This window comes from Orycteropus afer, unplaced genomic scaffold (assembly GCF_000298275.1).
Source record: "Orycteropus afer afer isolate SDZICR_OR568_19922 unplaced genomic scaffold, OryAfe1.0 scaffold00174, whole genome shotgun sequence".
Taxonomy (NCBI): Eukaryota; Metazoa; Chordata; class Mammalia; order Tubulidentata; family Orycteropodidae; genus Orycteropus; species Orycteropus afer.
Genome location: NW_006921761.1, coordinates 2538509 through 2539899, shown reverse-complemented (window position 1 = coordinate 2539899; position 1391 = coordinate 2538509). Strand labels below are relative to the sequence as shown.

General features: G+C 42.4%; 1 protein-coding gene across 1 annotated transcript in view; it reads left to right on the top strand.

Annotated features, from left to right (window-relative positions):
- Positions 1-1391, top strand: part of MELK (maternal embryonic leucine zipper kinase) — a 93262-nt gene that overhangs the window by 52019 nt on the left and 39852 nt on the right. The window contains exon 11 of the mRNA XM_007947002.2: positions 902-1056. Within this exon, the coding sequence (XP_007945193.2) occupies positions 902-1056 (155 nt within the window). The remainder of the gene's footprint in view (positions 1-901; positions 1057-1391) is intronic.

Here is a 1391-nt window from a genome sequence, read left to right as displayed (position 1 = left end):
AATGTCTCCAAGCAGAAGGGGAAACAGACGGACTGATGTATGTGGACACACTGGGAGGAGGTGGAGAGTATGGAGTTGAATTAGGAAGAGTATAACTGCCTTTTATTTATTTATTTATTTATTTAAGATAAACAAAATCTCAGGAAAAACAAAGTTATAAAAGAAGGAAATGCAAGGCCGGCACCACATGGGGTTTCACTGCAGGGCTGATACCTAGTCAGTCTGGCCATACTGGTTGTTAAAATATTCGAATCTTATGTACTGATTGGTTGATAACCACAACCCAAATCCCTTCCCTGTTGCCAACTTGTCTCCCTTAGCACTTTGTCCCCATGCAGCAATTAAAGGGTAAATAATTGGCATGGAAAGGGTCCCCTCAGGACCCTACTCACCTGTTGGCCTCTGTTCTGATTGGTTGGTGCCAGAGTACAGGTTAAATATTCTGAATATAACCTCTGCCTAGTTGTCGATGCCATGTACATAGTCATGAAATGTAAATACTGGGTATTAATTTAACTAAAAATTATGATACGATTATAGTAGGAGGATGCAGGGAGGAAACATTTGGGAAAGGGAGGGCGTCATAGTAGGGCTAAATTCTTATTTTCCATAGTGGAAAATCTATATATAACATCTGAAACTGGAAAAAAAAGGAAGTAATTTGGAAATGTGGAATTAGTAGCGGAAGAGAGAGCTAAAGGAGTTTAAAAGGCATTTCTTCTGGGAGATGAAAGGGGTGTGTGTGTGTGTGTGCGCGTGTGGGTTGGATGTGATGTGGGCAATTGCTGTTTTTCATTGTATGCCTTGTCAAGCTATTTGACTTAAAATTGTGATTGTCCGCTATTCAGAGAAATAAAATTAATTTAAAAAATAGCATTTCCCCAAACAGCATTAGTCTTCTAAACAACTTCTCTTTTCCTCCAGTGGCAATATGATCACCTGACAGCTACCTATCTGCTGCTTCTAGCCAAGAAGGCACGAGGAAGACCTGTTCGTTTAATGCTGCCTTCTTTTTCCTGTGGACAAGCCGGTGCTAATCCATCTGGAGACGTCAAGGTACGTATTAGAACTTTTATGCCCTCCCTCTTCCTGAGTAGATAGATATGCTGCTGGGAAAATGGCCTTTGCTGGTCCAAGGAGCCAGAGGCAAGGTATTTCATGATTTAACGTTTTTGAAGAGGAGAATGGGAAATAGTGTGAATGTTAGCATGGTGTGGTGGGTAAGGTTGTGTGTCCACTTGGCTCGGCCTGGTTGAGTGGCTGAGCAGCTGGGTGTAGTGATTCCCCATGCTCAGACTGGCAATCAGCTCCATGATGGAATCTGTGGACAGCTGAGTAGCTGCTTTAGGGATGTGGTGTGCTTCCTGTAAGAAGAAGCAACTTTGAGGAAG